Source organism: Pristiophorus japonicus, chromosome 9, assembly GCF_044704955.1.
Source record: "Pristiophorus japonicus isolate sPriJap1 chromosome 9, sPriJap1.hap1, whole genome shotgun sequence".
Classification (NCBI taxonomy): domain Eukaryota; kingdom Metazoa; phylum Chordata; class Chondrichthyes; family Pristiophoridae; genus Pristiophorus; species Pristiophorus japonicus.
In genome coordinates this window covers 20,374,980-20,392,834 of record NC_091985.1, presented here as the reverse complement: position 1 = coordinate 20,392,834, position 17,855 = coordinate 20,374,980, and the positions used below count along the sequence as shown (strand labels likewise).

General features: G+C 48.6%; 1 protein-coding gene across 1 annotated transcript in view; it reads right to left on the bottom strand.

The window, feature by feature from the left end:
- The window catches only part of LOC139272958 (mitogen-activated protein kinase kinase kinase 21-like), a 119,591-nt gene extending 103,853 nt beyond the window's left edge, over positions 1–15,738 (bottom strand). The window contains exon 1 of the mRNA XM_070889130.1: positions 14,805–15,738. Within this exon, the coding sequence (XP_070745231.1) occupies positions 14,805–15,594 (790 nt within the window). The 5' untranslated portion in view covers positions 15,595–15,738. The remainder of the gene's footprint in view (positions 1–14,804) is intronic.
- Positions 15,739–17,855: the final 2,117 nt, after the last annotated feature.

Genomic DNA, 17,855 nt, shown 5'->3' with positions numbered 1-17,855 from the left:
GATTAATGCAGATTTTTTTTTGGGTGGTTGTGGGGGGGCAGGGAAGAAATTGGAGAGTCACACCAGACAGCCAACAATGGGAGCATTGGCAGCAACTGGGAGAAGCTGCCCACCTGCTTGCTCAGCTGCACAGACGATTAGGTCAGGCTGACCGAACATGGGAAATAATTTATAAACAGAGAAACATTTTAAAAAAAATAACGTTGGCTATCTATACTAGGCTGAGGTGAACCATTGCCGTGTTTTACATGAAAGAGAATTAATGCCAGCTCTCTAACTGCCCTGCAAATCACAACACCAGCTTACTCCCTGCTCGACAAGATTTCTGTAAAAAGCCAGCCTTGTGAAATTTTTGCTCCTTGTCTGCTTAAACCGTTGAAAATATCCAATGGTATTATTACAGATTCTGTCCTGCGCAGTTTTGGTCTCCTTGTTAAAGGAGGGATATACTTGCATTGGAAGCAGTTCAGAGAAGGTTCACTCGGTTGATTCCTGAGATGAAAGGGTTGACTTATGAAGAAAGGTTGAGCAGGTTTGGCCGATACTCATTGGAGTTTAGAAGAGGTGATCTTATTGAAACATATAAGATACTGAGGGGGCTTGATAGGGTAGATGCAGAGAGGATGTTTCCCCTCATGGGGGAATCTAGAACTAGGGGTCATAGTTTCAGAATAAGGGGTCGCCCATTTAAAACGGAGATGAGGAGGAATTTCTTCTCTCAGAGGGTCATGAATCTGTGGAATTCTCTGCCCCAGAGAGCTGTGGAGGCTGGTTCACTGAATATATTAAAGGGGGAGATAGACAGATTTTTGAAAGTTAAGGGAGTCAAGGATTATGGGGAGCGGGCAGGGAAGTGGAGTTGAGGCCAAGATTAGATCAGCCATGATCTTATTGTATGGCGAGGCAGGCTCGATGGGCCAAATGGCCTACTCCTGCTCCTATTTCTTATGTTCCTATGTTCTTCCAAGGCTGGGCTGTGCCTAGAGAAAGTATTTTGAGTTGTTTAGCACTGGATGAAGTACTGATGGTTGGAAGTTTCTCACTAATGGCAGTGGTGGCAGCAATGTGAGGTGATGAATTGAATTCACCTTTATACTGGGCTGTGTGCCAGGTTAGTGCTGCTGGCTCCTGTTGCATGGGTCTCGAATTGCACTGAGGTAAACTTGCACCAAAGTAAACTGTCTGGCAGCTAGGAAGCCCTTTACTGAGTCTTGCCAGCCGCCAGCCTTAATCCAGCAACTTCACTTTGGTGTTGCCGCTGGCTGCACAAGACCCATGCGACATAAGCGGGCAGTCCTAGCACAGCACGAAACCTGAAATATTAAAGCAGCTTAAGAGCATCATTGGCAAGGCCTGTTGATGCGGCATTACGGCACGTTGGCTTAAGTGCAGATTTTCTCAATATGTTCATTTTAAAATTACGGATGAGTTCGATAAGGTAAATGTAGATATTATTTCTTGTGAGGGTGTCCAAAACTGGGGGACATAAATATAAGATATTCACTGATAAATCCAATAAGGAATTCATGAGAAATGTCTTTAGCCAGAGAGTGGTTAGAATGTGGAACTTGCTACCACACGGACTGGTTGAGGCAAATAACACAGATGCATTTCAGAGCAAGGTAGCTAAGTACATGAGGGCTAAAGAAATAGAAGGTTGTGCAGATAGGGTTAGATGAAGTAGGGTCAAAGGAGCCTCGTGTGGAGCATAGACCAGTTGGGCCAAATGGCCTGTTTGTGTGCTGTAAATTCTATGTAAAACACTGCATGCAAACAGCATGTATTTACTGTATTGAATCAATGGGCATCACACAGACATTTAAATCTATGCACCTTTGGCCACAAAATGTTCTGATTAGGCTTTGGTACTTGGTGTACTATTCACAATTTGAATTTTTAATATGTTGGAGAGGAACAGGGACTGGGATGTGTAACAAACAATATGAATGGACTTCATTAGTCACTGACATATTCAAAAGCAAGTTTGTTCAACTCTTCAATTTCCCAATGTTAACAACTTATTTATCTTGCGTCCTTTCCAGATGTCCAGTAACCTACACGCATGACGGGAACTGATCCGAGACAATTGCTCACTGGGGTGAAAGGATCAAACACCAGGGGACACGAGTTAAAAATAAGGAAGTGAGGAGCAAGAAGAAAAACTAGGCAGGACCTTGTTCAACCAAAAGGGCAGCGGAGCTGTGGAATAAGTTAACCGGGAAGGCCACTGAAACACGTAGGGTTCAAGAAACAAGTAAATGCATTTTAGGAGATAGAGGTTTTATGGGATATGGTACAATATCTCTTATGGTGAGAAGATGGGGAGGTGGAGTTGATCTCAGTAATTTCTGCATAATAGGGCATAATTTCTGGCCTTTTTCTATTCCTAATAATTCTGCCCCATAGGTGAATGAAAATGAACGCAATGGTTGCAACAGCAGCTTTTACAAAATCTAAAGTTGCAAAATAATTTGAATTCAGTAGCGATTTTAAATTCATTAATCAGTAAAGGGCTGAATATAAATCTTTTGGACATACAGACATAGCAATAATCCAAAAACAAAATAGCAAACAGAAGGCACTGCATAATTAAGAGAATTAGTGGTTATATGCATTAGGCGATGCAACAAGACATGAAACTGCACCCTAACATATGGAGAATTATGGTGCAAATTTGCACTATCCAACACTGAATATTTCAGATGCCTCACGCCTGCTTAATTATAGGATTGTTTTAAAAGCATCCAAGATACAAGCAAGGCATAGCCCACCTGTACTGAGGTTGCTGATCCCAGGCACAGTGTAGTGTTCAGGAAACAGAAGGATTGGGGAAATCCAACTAGATTTCCCAACAACAACTTTTATTTATATAGCACCATTAGCGTAGCAAAACATCCCAAGGCGCTTCACAGTAGTGATACAAGACAAAACAGATAAATTTGACACCGAGCCATAGAAGAATGAATTACAGCAGATGATCAAAAGATTGATTAAAGAGGTAGGTTTTAAGGAGCTACTTAAAGGAGGAAAGCGGTTTAGGGAGGGAGTTCCAGAGCTTAAGGCCCAAGCAGCTGAAGGCATGGCCACCGATGGTTGAGTATCCTTGATTATAACTTCTCAAGAGGGCAGAATTTGAGGAGCACAGACATTTCGTAGGGTTATGGGGCTGAAAGAGATTACAAAGATGGGGAGGGGTGAGGCCATGAAGGGATTTATAAAGAAGGATGAGAATTTTGAAATTGTGGCGTTGCTTAACCGGGAGCCAATATAGGTCAGCGAGCACAGGGGTGATGGGTGATCGTGACTTGGTGCGAGTTAGGACACGGGCTGCCTAGTTTTGGATGACCTTAAGTTTATGTAGTTTAGAATGTGGAAGCCCAGTCAGGAGTGCATTGGAATAAATCAAGTCTAGAGGTAACAAAGGCATCGATGAGGGTTTCAGCAGCAGAAGAGCCGAGGCAGGGGCGGAGACAGGCAATGTGGAGGTGGAAATAGGTGGTTTTAGTTATGCCTCGGATATGTGGCTGGAAGCTTATTTCAGGGTCAAATATTATATCTAGGTTGCAAACAGTCTGCATTCAGCCTCAGATAGATGCTAAGGAGAGGGATGGAGTCAGTGGCTAGGGAACGCAGTTTGTGGCAAGGACCAAAGACAATGGTTTCGGTCTTCCCAATATTTAATTGAAGAAAATTTCTGCTCATCCTGATGAAAAGTGTACTTATCTGGGTTTTTGGGTAAGGAAAGAATCAGGCTTGGCTGTGATACTCTCCAGAATCAAACATTATGCGGAAACCTGCCATCCAATAAAGAATGGTCACTTGAGTGCGGCATCTGTGGAACCACACACCAAATGTAAGGTCCAACACTTAATATCAGAGAGAAACTTGGGATGGGGAGAAAAGAGAGGAAAATATGCCATACTTTCAATGCAGTTATGAAACGGAGACACACAAACACACTTGCTAAAACGCTCTAGTCCCCATTGTCCCCTCTGCTGTCAACATCAATCTAAATATGAAGAAAATGGGAAAAGAAAGAGACAGCTAAAAACAATAGTAAGAAAAGGCAAACATGAAAGCTACGTATATGTTGAAGAGGGACCATATTATAAATCAAAATGAAATCTCTCCCTCCTCTAATCTTAACCATCGTGCTCCCTCGAAAGCAGCGGCTCATGGTGCCACAAGACCAGCACTCTGGTACCTCCTCCAAGTTACCATTCACCATTTGTCGGCCTCGGCAATGAACCAATCAGCTATGTACTGAACTATGGAGGCCATCACAGCCCATGAGGGCTTACGTCACCCTTCAGATGACTATTATAAACCACCCCCGAGATATGGGAAATGAGCCTCCTATCAACAAAGGCAGACATTGATGCGGAAATTCAATATCGCCTCCATTGCACCAGTGTAGCCAGCGGCCATCTGAGGAAAAGAGTTTTCGAAGACCAGGCCCTCAAATCTACCAAGCTCATGGTCTACAGGGCTGTAGTAATACCCGCCCTCCTGTATAGATCAGAGGCATGGACGATCTTTAGAAGGCACCTCAAGTCGCTGGAGATACATCACCAACGATGTCTCCGCAAGATCCTGAAAATCCCTTGGGAGGACAGGCGCACCAACATCAGTGTCCTCATCCAGGCTAACATCCCCACTATTGAAGTACTGACCACACTCGATCAGCTTCGCTGGGCAGGCCACATAGTTTGCATGCCAGACACGAGACTCCCTAAGCAAAGGCTCTATGCGGAGCTCCTTTATGATAAACGAACCAAAGGTGGGCAGTGGAAATGTTACAAGGACACCCTCAAAGCCTCCCTGGTAAAGTGCGACATCACCACTGACACCTGGCCGAAGACCGCCCTAGGTGGAGAAAGTGCATCCGGGAGGGCGCTGAGCTCTTCCGAGTCTCAATGCCGAGAGCATGAAGAGGTCAAGCGCAGGCAGCGGAAGGAGCGCGCGGCAAACCAGTCCCACCCACACCTTCCCTCGACAAATGTCTGTCCCACCTGTAACAGGGTCTGTGGCTCTCGCATTGGACTGTTCAGCCATCTCAGAACTCACTTTAGGAGTGGAAGCAAGTCTTCCTCGATTCCGAGGGACTGCCTATGATGATGATGATGATGATGATGATAAACCACCCAAGCTTTTCAGTGGAACCTCCAGAACAGGAGAGGGGGTGCAGAACAGGATCTAGGCATGCTGACACTGAGCAGATCTGGGGCTGAGAGTCAGTAGCAGCAGTTAAACTGCTTCATCCAGGAACATGTAAAGTTCCGGCACACTAACTGGAGTGCAGACTATTTTGATTCTATTGTAACATCACAGTCTCGATAAGTACACTTTACTTCCCACCTGCAAGTGGGGTGGGGGGGAAAGTGTGCCCTTCTACCATTCTGTGAACCAGATTATTCTGCAATGATGTCAGTCTGGCACAGCTTTGAACTGTCATTACCTGAGATTTTATTTGGAGTACATAACAGATCATTTAAAATAAGTCTATAAATCGCTCAGCTTTGTGAAGTCAGGTGAACCCCCCCGGTTAAATTACAGCCCATTACTCACTCCCAACCATTCATAATTCTATATGCACAATTTAGAATGTAATTAAATGGGACACAATGTACTACGACTACCAGACTCAATAATAAATATTCTTTGAATTGCATTAAGGCTGAAAGAATGTCTTTGTACATTTCTGGTCACAACCAGCAATAACATTCAACTAGTCCACTGGACCGTGCCACAGGACGATTCCAGAGACCTTTCAAAACCAGCAATCAACAAATATCTCCATAGATACAAAGAGATCATAGCTCCACTATAAAAGGTTCTCTCATCTATAGGTCGCTCAATATGTTTTTTCCACTACAAGGCGACCTGAAATTAGACTCTACCTGGAACAATTCCCAATGACTTCAAGCCCAACTCATCTCACAGTTGTTCTTTTTTTGCCAGAGTTCTTCGCCCCTTCATTCTTGCGAGGATACTCTTCCACAGGCGCCAGCTATCCCCGGCGCCATGTCCAAGTGAGCATTCTTCACACGAGAGACCGGACTGTGCATGTCGGCGGATTATGCAACCAACCTCTGTGTATTTCAGTTCAGCCGCGGCTCAGTGGGCAATTCAAAAAAAAGCTAACCACCACCACAGCAGAATCAACAACGCGAGGTCCGGGGACGGCGGGACGGGCGAGGTCCAGGACGACGGCGGAGGGTGGGACGGGCGAGGTCCGGGGGGGGGCGGGACAGGCGAGGTCTTGGGGGGGGGGGGGGCAAGGTCCAGGGGGGGCGGGACAGGCGAGGTCTGGAGATTGGAAGTGCAGAGGAGAGGACTGACGAAGCATGGAGGAGTGGAGAAGTCGGAGCCCAGAGGTAGAGCAGCATGGACAAGACCAAGGGAAGGCGCAGCATAGACCAATAGCGAGGCTGTAAGGTCGTGAGGCTCACATTGCGTTCTATGAATTCCACGTATAGAAAGGTCCTGTGGGAAGGAGGAAGGAAGTAGGACAGTAGCAGTATGTTTGAGTTTGTGTGTATGTATTGGCACATGTGGCAGAGCCTAGTCTCCAGTCGTCTTGGATCCCCTTGCCACTGGACCAAGACCGTGCCCAGTCAAGCCCGTGTGGTGATTGGTGTGCAATGGCCACCCCACATTTTAAAAAATCCACAGGCATCTTCCACCGTTTAAAACGAGATTATCAGTCACCCGAGTACTTGTTTTTAGTGTGGAAGAAAGTCATCCTCGACCTCGAGGAACTGCCTATGGTAATTATGGATCAGTGGGTAGCGCTCTCATCTTTGAATCAGAAGGTTGTGGGTTCAGGTCCCACTCCAGGGACTGGAGCACAAAAATCTAGGCTGACTCTCCAGTGCACTGCTGAGGAGGTGCCATCTTTCGGATGAGATGTTGAACCAAGGCCCTGTCTGCTCTCTCAGGTGGATTTAAGAGATCCCACGATGCTATTTCAGAGAAGAACGGGGGAGTTATCCCCAGTGTCTTGGCCAATATTTATCCCTCAACCAACATCACTATAAACAAAAATTATCTGGTCATTATCACATTGTTGTGGGAGCTTGTTGTGCGCAATTTGAGTGCCACGTTTCTTACATTACAACAGTGACTGCACTTCAAAAGTACTTCATTGGTTGTAAAGCACTTTGGGACATCCTGAGGTTGTGGAAGGCGCTATATAAATGCAAGTCTTTTGTCATTTTCCACACTCTTTAGTCCAAAACTGCCACAGCGTAATGCAGCAGGACTGGGTACTGAAGTTACATGATCAGCCATGATCACATTGAATGGTGGTGCAGGCTCGAAGGATCGAATGGCCTACGCCTGCACCTATTTTCTATGTTTCAAATTTTCAGCGATCTCCTGTAAATACAGGCATGCCTTCCCCTAAACAAACACCGCCAGGCATCTCCTATTACCATTGCCAAAAATGTGTCTCATTGGGAAACTAACAAGCCAACAAATAGACGGAGCAGACAAATGTTGGGGTGAAATCTGGTGATCTCAGGGATCTCCTATTGTCTTGGTCTCCACTCTGAAAATGTACAGTCTAGAGGGAAATAATGTAACAGTCCTTCAGTCTATGAATGCAAGAATGAACAGGAATGAACAGGAATGAAAATAAACAGCACTATAGCCCTCGGGTTAGGCCCAAAATTCATAAAATTATTGCAGGGATCCCATTGTTCTGCTCCTGCCTTCATTGAACCATTGTTAAATTTACTAGTCAAGGACCAGGAGACTAGTGTTAGTGTCAAGCCTTACATTCCAATGCTTACAAATGATTATATTTTTTTTTATATATATATATATATATATAATATATATATATCTCTGTATCCTGTGAAATGCTCATGATCAATCAATCGACAACGTTGTACAGTATTGCAAGGATAGGAGCTTTCTACGATGTAATGTACATTTATCCTGCAAGGTGGGACTGTGTTCAATCTGGCCACTCTCTAAACAAACAAGGTCTAATCTGTTTTGTAGCTGGCTCCCTTTGTAGACCCCACAGATCTGATAAATAGCCTCCACCTACACCCAACTTCCCATGAGACCCATATAGCCAACTTTAGTTTGGGCCTCACCCCTGATCTGCAACATAGGTCCATGACTACCACCCCAACAGAAGCCCCAATCTCGCCAACCCCCTTATGCAACCTTGCCAGGTGCACATCCTGGCTGTAGCAACCTTGCATTCCAACCGGCAGCCAAGCCGGAACCTGGTTGTCAACCCCACCCACCACGCAGACCTGCCAGGGACCTATTATCGCCTCAGTTCAGCCCGTAAACATCGGTATGGAAAATCCAAATCCTAACGTAGCACAACGAGTAGAACCTTTAGATCAGTGATGGGGGTGGCTTTGTGGGGCTTAATTATTCGATGGCTTCCTTATTTTTGGCATGCTTTTTCAGGTCAAAGAGAATGCACTTCAATACTGCGTGTTACTTTTCATTTACCATCTTAACCTGCTCCCACCAACACCAGGAGCAGATCTGCAACAACCAGTATGTTGCTGTTGTGTTCTCTCTCAGGCCAACATCCCCAGCATCGAGGCACTAACCATGCTCGACCAGCTCTGGTGGGCCACATTGTCCGCATGCACGATGCTGGACACCTGAAACAAGCACTCTACTCTTAGCTATGTCACGGCAGGCACGCCCCAGAAGGGCAGAGAAAACGCTTCAAGGACATCCTCAAAGCCTCCTTGAAAAAATGCAACAACCCCACCGACTCTTGGGAATCCTTGGCAGAAGACCACTCAAAGTGGAGGAGGAGCATCCGAGAAGGCAACGAACACTTCGAGTCTCTTCGCCGGGAGCACACGGAAGCCAAGCACAAAAAGCGGAAGGAGCGTATGACCAATCAAGCACCCCATCAACCCGTCCCTCCAACCACCATCTGCCACAACTGTGACAGAGACTGCAGATCCTGCATTGGTCTCATCAGTCACCTTAGAACTCATGTTAGTGTGGAAGCAAGTCATCCTCGACTCCTAAGAAAAGAAGCTGTTGTGTTATACACCTCAAAATGCTCTCTAGATAGAACCTAAAATCTCGAAGCATCTTGCTGGGTGTTTCCTCACAGTTCAAGAGGAACGCAACAGCAAAAATAGAAAACATCTACCTTTACTATTTAGCAAAATAATCCACCCGCAGTGCAGTTGCATGAAGATTTCACGCACCTATCAATATTATACCCTGCAAATCTACCCAGCTTCAATTTAGGGAGGGAAAAATCAGAGTGTAGAGCTTAGATGGCTGAATGCACAGCTGCCAATGGTGGGGTGAAGGAAATTGAGAATGGACAAGAGCCAGAGTTGAAGGAACGCAGACGTCTTGGAGGATTGTAGGATAGGGAGGGGTGAGGACATGAAAGGATTTGAACACGATAATGAGAAACTTTAAATTGAAGCGTTTGGGTACAGAGAGCCAAGATAAGTCAGTGAGCACAGGGGTCATTGGTGAACAGGACTTGGTTCGAGTTAGGTCACAGGCAACAGAGTTTTGCATGAGGTCAACTTTATGGATGGTGGAAGATGGAAGGCCAGTCAGGGGAGCATTGGAATAGTTGAATCTGGAGGTAACAAAAATATGGGTGAGGGTTTCAGCAGCAGATGGGCTAAGACAGGAGCAGAGACAGGCAATCTTGCTGATGGAGAGGATATAGGATCGGAAGCTCATCTCAGGGTCACATAGGATGGCAAGTTGCAAACAGTCTGGTTCAGTGGCCACAGAGGGAGTTGGAATTGGTGGCTAGGGACTAGAGTTTGTGGCGGGGCCAATGACAGTGGCCTTGGTCTTCCCAATGTTTAATTGGAGGAGGAAGTGTCGGTTCATCCAGGACTGGATGTCGGACAAGCAGAAATAGAAATTTATTAGAAACAAGATCAGCACGCGCACACACATCTGTCAGACAGACATCACAGAGCACAGAGACATAGACGGAGACAGAGAGAGACACAGACATTTCAAGCAGATATTAAACATTATAGAACACACACACTGATGAGAAAAATAGATATTATACCAGATCAAGATAGCTCAGAATAACTAAGATACAAAGATCAAGAAGTGAGAACACCCACCTGAATCTACTAGTTATATATAAAGCTGTCCAATTTTTTATTATATATATATCTGACCCATTTCTAAAATTGTAGATAAATCTGACCCATTTCTAAAATTTTACGTAAATCTAGTACATTTATAACTTGGTAGCAAACTCCAACTCATTTTTAACATTGTAGGCCATTTAAAATTATAAAAAAGGTTTGATTGGGTAGAAAGAGATGTTTCCACTTGTGGAGGAGTCCAAAATTAGAAGGATAAATATAAGATAGTCACTAATAAATCAAATAAGGAACTCAGGAGAAACTTCTTTACTCAGAGTGGTGAGAATATAGAACTAGCTACCACATGAAGTGGTTGAGGCAAATAGGATAGATGCATTTAAGAGTAAGCTAGATTAGTACATGAGGGCTAAAGAAATAGAAGGTTATGCAGATAGGGTTAGACAAAGTAAAGGAGAGATGAGGCAAGATGGGAGGAGGCTCGTGTGGATTATAGACATTGGCAAATTAGCTGTTTCTGTGCTGTACAATTCTATGTAGACAATTCATCCAGTCATAACATTATTGTATAGAACTCCAATTATAACTAACAAACACTGGCCCAATAAAACACTAGATAACACCAAACCATTTATAGCATTATTGTACTTAATATATATAACTCCTACCCATTTCATAGACAGTCCCTCGGAATCGAGGAAGACTTGCTTCCACTCTTAGAATGAGTCCTTAGGTGGCTGAACAGTCCAATATGAGAGCCCTGCCACAAGTGGGACAGACAGTCGTTGAGGGTAAGGGAGGGTGGGACAGGTTTGCCGCACGTTTTTTCCGCTGCCTGCACTTGTCTTCTGCATGCAATCGGCGATGAGACTCAAGACGCTCAGCGCCCTCCCGGATGCACTTCCTCCACTTAAGGCGGTCTTTGGCCAGGGACTCCCAGGTGTCGGTGGGGATGTTGCACTTTATCAGGGAGGCTTTGAAGGTGTCCTTGTAACGTTTCCTTATAACACTTAACAGCTGTGGCCGCCTTGTCCACATATATAGGCTTGCCCCATTCAAAACATTATAGTACACAATTCTTCACCCCCCCCATACCGCACTATATAGAGCTCAGACTCTTCCGTTACACTGTATACATAGGTATGACTCTCCCCTACACCATTTATAAAGCTCCGACTCTCCCCCAAACGCTGTATACACATGTATGATGCCCTCCCCATATGCTGTATCATAGAAATTAACACCACAGGCCATTCGGCCCATCGTGTCCATGTCGGCCGACAAAGAGCTACCCAGCCTAATCCCACTTTACAGCTCTTGGTCTATAGCTTTGTAGGTTACAGCACTTCAAGTGCATATCAAAGTACTTTTAAAATGTGGTGAGGGTTTCGGCCTCTACCACCTTTTCAGGCAGTGAGTTCCAGACCCCCGCCACCTTCTGTGTGAAAACATTTCCTCTCAAATGCCCTCTAAACCAATCAATTAGTTTAAATCTATGCCTCCTAGTTGTTGACCCCTCTGCTAAGGGAAATAGGTTCTTCCTATCCACTCTATCTAGGCCCCTCAATGTTATACAACTCAATCAGGTCTCCCCTCAGCCTCCTCTGCTCCGAAGAAAACAACCCCAGCCTATCCAATCTATCCTCATGGCTAAAATTCTCCAGTCCAGGCAACGTCCTTGTAAATCTCCTCTGTCCCCTCTCTAATGCAATCACACCTTTCCTGTAATGAGGTGACCAGAACTGCACGCAGTACTCCAGCTGCGGCCTAAGTAGTGTTTTTATACAGTTCAAGCATGACTGCCCAGCTCTTGTATTCTATGCCTCGGCTAATAAAGGCAAGTATCCCGTATGCCTTCTTAACCACCTTATCGCCCTGTCCTGCTACCTTCAGGGATCTGTGGACCTGAACTCCAAGGTTCCTCTGTTCCTCTACACTTCTCAGTGTCCTACCATTTATTATGTATTCCCTTGCCTTGTTACCCCTCCCCAAATGCATTACTTCACACTTGTCCAGATTGAATTCCATTCTGTTCTGCCTACCTGATCAATCCATTGATATCTTCCTGCAGCCTTTAGCTTTCTTCTTCATTATCAACCACACAGCCAAGTTTTGTATCATCTGCAAACTTCTTAATCATATCAATGATTCAAGTCTAAATCATTGATATATACAGGACAACCTCACAAATCCGGAAACCTCGAGACCAAGGCCATTCCGGATTACGGAACAGAAATCTGACGTCCCGAATTCGGAAATGCCTGAGCCGAGGTTTGGGTATTTCCGGATTTTGGAACAGAAATCTGAAGTCCCGAATCCGGAAACCCTCGGGCAGACTTTCGTGTACCCGGCCGAGGAGGGAACACCGGAGACAGCGGGGAGAAGAGGAACAGCCAGCCCAGGACACAGCGCGTCAACCCGACCGAGGGAACACCGGAGGCAGTGGGGAGTTACTTTGCTTCCTATTTTAAAAAATGTCTGGTTTTCGGAATATATTTCCAGATTTCGGAGGACCCCTCCTCCGATCTGCACGATGTCCAGATTTCAGAACGTTCTGGTTTTTGGAACTATTGATTTGGGAGATTGTAAGGGACCTAGTACTGAGCCCTGCAGAACCCCACTGGAAACAACTTTCCAATCACAAAAACACCCATCAACCATTACCCTTTGCTTCCTGCCTCTGAACCAATGTTGGATCGAGCTTGCCCTGGATCCCATGGGCTTTTACTTTTGTGGCCAGTCTGCCATGTGAGACCTTATCAAAAGCCTTGCTAAAATCCATATACACTACATCAAATGCAGTACCCTCATCGACCCTTCTTGCTACTTCCTCAAGAAATTCAATCAAGTTAGGTATGACAAGGATGACTCTCCCACACGCTGTATATACAGATATGACTCCCCCACACGCTGTATATACAGATATGACTCTCCCACACGCTGTATATACAGGTATGACTCTCCCACACGCTGTATATACAGGTATGATTCTCCCACATGCTGTATATACAGATATAGCTTACCCAACCAGGTATATCTAGCCGTCCCAAAGCTCTTTACAGCCAATGAAGTACTTTTGAAGTGTAGTCACTGTTGTAATGTAGGAAATGCGGCAACCAATTTGCGTACAGCAAGCTCCCACAAACAGCAATGTGATAATGACCAGATCATTTTTTTTAGTGATGTTGATTGAGGGATAAATATTGGCCAGGACACCGGGGATAACTGTCCTGCTCTTCCTCGAAATAGTGCTATGGAACCTTTTATGTCCAGCTGAGAGAGCAGACATTGCCTCAGTTTAACGACTCATCGAAAGACTACATCTCTGACAGTGCAGCACTCCCTCAGTACTGCACTGATAGTGTCACCCTACATTTTTGTGCTCAAGTCTCTGGAGTGGGACTCGAACCAACAACCTTCTGACTCAGAGAGTGCTACCCACTGAACACACTGTTAAATACAGGTATGACTCTCCCTTACACTGTACATACAGGTACGACACTTCCTTGCACTGTATATACATGCCTTTGTTACCTCTAGACTTGACTATTCCAACGCACTCCTGGCTTGCCATCCACGTTCTATCGTACATAAATTTGAGGTCATCCAAATCTCGGCTGCCCGTGTCCCAACTCGCATCAAGACACATTCACCCATCACCCCTGTGCTCCCAGACAAGTAAAGCCTCGATTTCAAAATTCTCATGCTGGTTTTCAAATCCAGCCATGGCCTCGCCAACCTGCTCCAGCCCTACAACCCTACCCCTCTCCTAGAGATGTCTGCGCTCCTCTAATTCTGCCCACTTGAGCATCCCTGAATATATCGCTCAACCATTGGTGGCCGTACATGATGTTGCCGAGGCCCTAAGCTCTGGAGTTCCCTATCTAAACCTCTCCACCTTGCTTTCCTCTTTTAAGACGCTCCTTAAAAATCTACATCTTGGACCAAGCTACCCTAATTTCTCCTTTTGTGGCTCGGTGCCAAACTTTTTGTCTTATAATACGCCTGTGAAGCACGTTGGGGTGTTTTACAACGTTAAAGGCATTAAATAAATACAAGTTGTTGTTGTATATACAGGTACGACTCTCCTTATGCAGTATATACTGGCATGACGCTGTCTTACACAGTACCCCGACACTGTTGCGGGCAGGCACAGCTCTCCCAGACACCGTTGCGGGCAGGCACGGCTCCCGCAGGACGGGCACGACGCCCCCCGACACTGTGTGGACGGGCACGACGCCCCCCGACACTGTGTGGACGGGCACGACGCCCCCCGACACTGTGTGGACGGGCACGACGCCCCCCGACACTGTGTGGACGGGCACGACGGCCCCCGACACTGTGTGGACGGGCACGACGCCCCCCGACACTGTGTGGACGGGCACGACGCCCCCCGACACTGTGTGGACGATCACGACGCCCCCCGACACTGTGGACGATCACGACGCCCCCCGACACTGTGTGGACGATCACGACGCCCCCCGACACTGTGTGGACGGGCACGACGCCCCCCGACACTGTGTGGACGGGCACGACGCCCCCCCGACACTGTGTGGACGGGCACGACGCCCCCCCGACACTGTGTGGACGGGCACGACGCCCCCCGACACTGTGTGGACGGGCACGACGCCCCCCGACACTGTGTGGACGGGCACTTGTATGGACAGGTATGATTTTCCCAGACACCTTTTCCCCCTCGGGACTACTCACTGTTGCTGGACTTGAGGTCGCGGTGGATGATCGGCACGATGGCCTCGGCGTGCAGGTAGCACATGCCGCGGGCGATCTGCACGGCCCAGTTGACGAGGGTGCGGGGCGGGATGCGGCGGCCGGCCAGCGCACGGTTGAGCGGGCCGCCCTGCGCGTACTCCATCACCAGGCACAGGTTGGGCTCCTGCAGGCAGACGCCGCGCAGCGCGATGATGTTGCGGTGCCGCAGCATGGCGAAGAGCCGGGCCTCGCGGCGGGCGCTCTCGGCCGTGGCGCCCGCCTCCTCGTCGGGGTCGCGGCGGGCCGCCTTGACGGCCACCGGCTGGCCGCGCCAGCTGCCGCGGTACACCTTGCCGAAGCCGCCCACGCCGATGATCTCCTGCAGGCTCAGCTGGCTGAACTCGATCTCGGTGGCCGCCTGGACCACCCGGGCCTCGGCCTGGATCGAGCGCTCGCCGCCGCCGGCTTGGGGCAGCGGCCGGGCCGGCTGGCGGCTGACGTAGTTGGCCGGGAAGATGCCGAGCCGCTCGCCGATCTTGCCCGTCCACCAGCCCTCGTCGCCCGACACCTTGGCGTCCGTCGACAGCACCTCCAGCACGCCGCCCCGCCGCAGGCTCAGCTCGTCCTCGGCGCTCGCCTCGTAGTCGAACACCGCCGTCCAGAAGGGCCCGGGCTCGGGGTCAGGCTCGGAGCCCAGGCGGCCCGCCGCCACCTCCTGCTCCTCCGGGCTGAACAGGGCCTGCAAGGGATCCATGGCAACCGCGGCGCCGCGGGCTCGAGTGCTGCTCATGGGCCGAGTGCGAGCGGCTGGGCAGCAGCGGCGGCCGCCGCCTCCGGCTCCAGCTCCAGGTCCGGCCCACCCGCCGCCACCACCACCGGCAGCAGCAGCAGCGGCCGCTCGGGCTCCATGGACACGACACGGCCCGCCCCCCACTCCGCTGTCCGCTTCTCTCTCACCCACCCCGGGTGAAAGGTTTCTGGATGTTTGTGGAACACACACACACTCTACCCCCTCTCCCTCTCACACTCACACAGCCCCGACCCCCGGGCGGCCGCTCGCTGCTGGGCCGCGGGGTTACTGCCGGCCACAGCCGCGCCGCCCGCCCGCCAATCACAGGCCGGCATCGCATCATGGCCCCGCCCACCCAGCGGCGCCCATTGGACCGCGGCCGTCACGAGACTGACTGAGAGGGAGGGAGGGAGGGAGCGATACAACAACAACTACTTGTATTTATATAGCGCCTCTAATAGGTGCAGGATTAGGCCATTCGGCCCTTCGAGCCTGCACTATCATTCAATAATAAACGTCCCAAGGTACTTCACAGGAGCATTATGCGATAAAGATTTGACAACGAGCCCCATAAGTAGATATTAGTGCGGATGACCAAAAGCTTGGACACACAGCTTTGTTTTAAGGAGTGTCTTCAAGGAGGAAAGAGAAGTAGAGAAGTTTAGGGAGGGAGTTCCACAGCTTGGGGCCTCGGCAACAGAAGACACGGCCACTAATGGCTCAGCGATTATAATCAGAGATGCTCAGGAGGGCAGAATTAGAGGAGTGCAGACATCTCACAGGTATGGGGCTGGAGGAGATTACAGACATCAGGAGGGGCAAAGCAAGAGCAATTTGAAAATAAGGATGATCATTTTAATTTGAGGCGTTGCATTGGCACTGCCATTGTAGGTCAGCGAGATCAGTGATGGGTGAGCGGGACTTGGTGCAAGTTAGGACACTGGCCATTGAATTTTGAATCACCCCGAGTTTACATAGGGTAGAATGTGGGAGGCCAGCTAGGAATGTATTGGAATAGTCAACACACTGAACCGGGTCTGCAAGGGATCCATGGCAACCGTGGTGCTGCGGGCTCGAGTGCCGCTTATGGGCTGAGTGTGAGCGACTGATAGAGATAACAAAAGCATGGATGAGGGCTTCAGTAGGGAATGAGCTGAGGCAAGGGGGTTGACGGGCGCTGTTACGGAGGTGGAAATAGGCGGTCTTAGTTATGCTGCGGATATGTGGTCGAAAGCTCATTTCAGGGGCAAATATGACACCAAGATTACGATCAGTCTGGTTCAGCCTCAGACAGAAGTTGGGGAGAGGGATGGAGTCAGTGCTTAGGGAACGTAGCTTGTTGCGAGGAACGAAAACAATGGCTTTGGTCTTCCCAATATTCAATTGGAGGAAATTTCTGGTCATCCAGAACTGGATGATAAGAGGGAGGGGGAGGGAGATGAGATAAGAGGGAGAGAGAGGGAGGGAGGGAGGGAGGGAGAGGGAGATGAGATAAGAGGGAGAGGGAGGGAGGGAGAGGGAGATGAGATGAGAGGGAGGAGGAGGGAGATGAGATAAGAGGGAGGGTAGGAGGGAGATGAGATAAGAGGGAGGGAGATAAGGGGGAGGGAGATAAGGGGGAGGGAGATAAGAGGGAGGGAGATAAGAGGGAGGGAGAGAGATAAGAAAGAGGGAGATAAGAGGGAGGGAGGGAGGGTGGGTGATGGGAGGGAGATACGAGGGAGGGAGGGAGGCAGTGAGAGAGAAAAGAGAGGGAGGGAGAGAAAAGTGGGAGGAGATAAGAGAGGCTGGGTGGGAGATAAGGGAGGGAGGATGCGGGATAAGAGTGAGGGAGGGAGGATGCAAGCTAAGAGGGTGGGAGTTAAGAGGGAGGGAGGTGTGCAGGTGTCTCCAGCTTCAACTACTCGAACTCCGCGATTCAGAGTTTGACCGGCGGCTAGAGTCAATCCGTTGCATCCGCGAAGCTGAGAGCTACGTGGATAGCACGTTTCAGGAGGTGGTCACCCTGCAACTTAAAAGCGTGCAGGCAGAGGGGAAGTGGGTGACCACCCAATGAAGTAAGAATGCTAGGCAGGTAATGCAGGAGTCCCCCCGTGAGTCCATCTCGCTTTCAAACCGATATTCACTTCCGAGTATCGATGAGGGCGATGCTGCCTCTGGGGAGTGCAGCCAGAGCCAATTTCAAGGCACCATGGGTGGCTCAGCTGCACAAGGGGGAGGGACGAAGAATAAGAGAGCTCTAGTGATACGGGATTCTATAG